Genomic DNA, 3609 nt, shown 5'->3' with positions numbered 1-3609 from the left:
TGTGTGTGTGTGTGTGTGTGTGTGTGTGTGTGTGTGTTTCACATCAGTAAAGTCGAGTGAAATGCCAGCATACCGAACACACCCGCGACGCGCCTGAATCTGCCCGCACTGATCTCAGATCAGATTAGACGGGCGTGACACACACACACCACAGGGAGCAGCAGATGTCAGATGAAATGACTTAATGACCAAGCCTTTGTCTCAGAACTATTAGACGGCGTGTAGTTTGGGCGCTTATGTTATCTGGTCCTACAGGTTAAACGAACTGCTTTTGCATTGTTTGCATTGTTCTTGTTTTTCTCAGTAACATCAACAATAGACGTGAACTTTCCCTGACAGGTTACTGTTATTTATAGAGTCGACTCAGACTATTCACAACACTGACAAAATAATACTTTCAACCAACTCTTGTTACAGCTTCATTTATTCGTTTTTTCTTAAATTATACAGCATTTATGGTTTGGTTCTAATTTAATATTAATGAAAAATATAGATTTTCCCAAAGACAAAAAACATACAAAGCAAAAGGTTTTTTCCTGCAAAGCAAAGCAAAAAAATTAAATAAAAAAATAAATAATAATAATAATAATAATAAAATTAAACAAAAAATAAACACCATGCAAAAACTTTTGTTTATATTATATTATTGGCTTTTTTCAACTTTATTTCACCAAAGAAAGCTAAATCGGTTATAATAAGCAAGGCAAGTTTTATTTAACACATTTCATACACAATCATAATTCAAAGTCCTTTACATTAAAAAATATTTATCACAACATACATAATAAATAAAAATAACAATAAGTAATTTAAAAAAATTAAATATGAAAGTATTATATATTCTTATATATAATAAAACTTATGAATAAATATTCACTTAGAAGATAAGTTCAAAAATAAAAACATTTGTTTGTCAGTGTTTAATTTAGTTTGCTTTAAATAAAGATATCTTATTGTGATGTCTTTTTTTATTTCTGTGTATGTTTTGCACATTAGCACTCTGGTGTCAAGCGAAAATATTATTTAAACAATTATTTCTTCAAAAAAAGTGTTATTTGCTTTTACACAAACTGAAACGATTATTTTCTATTAGACCGATATAAAAATGAACTTTACATAAATGACTCTTTTTTCAGTTTAGATATAGTTTGATAGTTCTGGATGAGGATCTTTAGTGTATGTTGTGTTTCTTGTTCTTACGGCTCAAGGAACAGGCAGCAGTAAGTCCACAAGCGCTGGTTCTCTTGCATAAGAAGAGGACTGCTTATAATGCAGTGCACTGATGTAGGCCGCTGCACATGCAGAACTAACTCAGCTCTGTATTCTGGTTTCGGTAGATGGACCAGTTTCATCTGAACCGAACCGTGGGTTTCGGCTGAACTTTGGCACATGCTGTTGTTGTTGTGGTTTCATTAAAACACTCTTTTCTTCTCAAAGAACTTCCTTTCATCCTGAAACATGAGGCAAACGGTCCGTGAACTTGCTCTGGGTTCAGATCCGTCACGAACAGAACGTTTAAAACACGCTTAGGAGACAGAAAACTATGATGATTTTTATTAGTCAGATTTATTTACTTATAAATGTTTGCCTTTATAATTTTTCTAATATATTTCATTATTTTCTAAATTCGGATTATATTTTTTCATCTCTTTATATTATATAAATATTATTTAAAATATGTATTGGTTAAATATGATATAAATAAATATTTATACTTGTATTATTATTATATTTTCTTTGTATTTTTATTATTATTAAATTATTTAAAAAATGTTAATGTTATAGAATTATTATATAAACATGTATATTTATATTCTGATACTATGTTTGTGTATTTTTAAAAATATATATTTTATGGATTACATTAATGTTATATAAATATTATGGAAATATTTAAAATACATATAGATTTTTAGATCTTAAATATTATTTATTTTTATTATATTCTGTATGCATTCTATGCATACTTTTGTATTCTATGCACATTTTATTGCTTTTTATTTTTAACATATATATATATATATAAATATGATTTTATGGTTACATAAATATGATAAAAAAATGTGTACTTATATTTTTATGTGTTTATTTTATATTTTATATATATATATATATATATACACACACACTCACACACACACTTAAATTCTGGTTATATTTTTAATGTACATTTTTTATTATACATTTAATATATAAATATTTATAAATTGGTTATAGTCATTTTATGTGTTAATGAAAACCTCTCATAGCGCATTTATGTTGTGTCCTGTGCAATTTTAAGATCTCTCTGGTTTTCTAATCGGCTTCTACCAGGCTGCAATGAGTCTTCTTTAATTTCTGATTAACTATAACCAGTCTCTCACCGCTGGAGATAGTACAGTAAGTTTGCAGACCTTCTCCTCGGTTGATTCTGTATTCAAGCACTACAGGTCAGCGCTATAGCAACAGAGAGGCGTGGCCAGTGACCTCAGCAATGCTGATTATAACCACTGTTGTAATAGTGAAGCTCCGCCCACTCCACCTGACCCTGCAGGAGATTACAGAGAGAGAGAGAGACACTGAATCTCTGCATTACACTTCCAGCTCCTGCTTTCAGTAACCAGACACTCGCAGGTGAATATCTGCCAGGTTCACCGCTGAGCAGAGACAGAGGGAGTGGTTAGAGAGAAAAGTAATCAGACCTCCTTCCTCTCCAAAGACAACGCTGAACTTTCTCCAGGAGAAACACAAGACTCCGCCGGAGCAGGAAGTGCTCTGAAAAAAATCCTTGGGAATGTCTAAGGGAAATATCTGGAGCTCGTATCCGTTAGTTCTGTAAGTTTCCTTTCACTGCCTGAACTACTGAGACACTTTAGTCTCTCTGTTTGGTTTCTCCCATTTGAGAATCACACTGAACTGCAGTAAAACTTCTGGAACAGAAGTGTTTCCAAATGCTGGAGCGAGAGAGAGAGAGAAAGAGAGAGCCGGGGATTTTCACGCACAAAACCCTTTTGTTTTCTCCGGTCTGTGAAACTAGAGCGCATGCAGGTTAAAGTAAAACCACACTAACTATGCAGCTATTGGATTTCACCTCATAGCATTCAATGCAAACAGCAATATGGATTCAAACCACACTAGGACCTCTTCAAGTTTTCTCATGTCCGATCAGACGACAGCTGTGTTGACGTCATTTCGAACATTGCCTGATGAAGATGCTAATGGTCATATTGGAGTAGCAGATCCTTTGAGACCGAAATCTGGAGATGGTTTGGAGGAAAACATGGAGCTGGATCGCCATTATTCGCCTGTTCAGGATGCAGATGGGTCTTCACAGACGTCCTCCGATCCGTATCTGGTGCAGGTGACTAGAGTGGAGACGTACATCGACGATGAGGAAGACACCTTAGGCCTTCAGGGAAGGTCAGAGCAACCGATACACTGCAAAAAAAGACTTTTTTCTTGTTTTCACGTACAAATAACTATTAATAAAGGGGTCCCTCAGGGCTCTGTGTTAGCATCAACCCTGTTTTCAATCTACATTAATAATATTTCTCAGGTTATCAGTAGTCAGAAAACCTATATTCACCTATATGCGGATGATCGTCATATGATGAAGTTTTAAACCAGGTA

At 33.8% G+C, this 3609-nt stretch overlaps 1 protein-coding gene across 1 annotated transcript in view; it reads left to right on the top strand.

Moving 5' to 3' along the window:
- Nucleotides 1-2654: 2654 nt before the first annotated feature.
- Nucleotides 2655-3609, top strand: part of LOC107598149 (formin-like) — a 71831-nt gene continuing 70876 nt past the window's right edge. The window contains exon 1 of the mRNA XM_016289422.1: nucleotides 2655-3399. Within this exon, the coding sequence (XP_016144908.1) occupies nucleotides 3098-3399 (302 nt within the window). The 5' untranslated portion in view covers nucleotides 2655-3097. The remainder of the gene's footprint in view (nucleotides 3400-3609) is intronic.

Source organism: Sinocyclocheilus grahami, unplaced genomic scaffold, assembly GCF_001515645.1.
Source record: "Sinocyclocheilus grahami isolate Dianchi unplaced genomic scaffold, SAMN03320097.WGS_v1.1 scaffold245.1, whole genome shotgun sequence".
Taxonomy (NCBI): Eukaryota; Metazoa; Chordata; class Actinopteri; order Cypriniformes; family Cyprinidae; genus Sinocyclocheilus; species Sinocyclocheilus grahami.
Note: the sequence above shows the minus strand (reverse complement) of the source record. Positions and strands in the feature narration are given on the sequence as shown.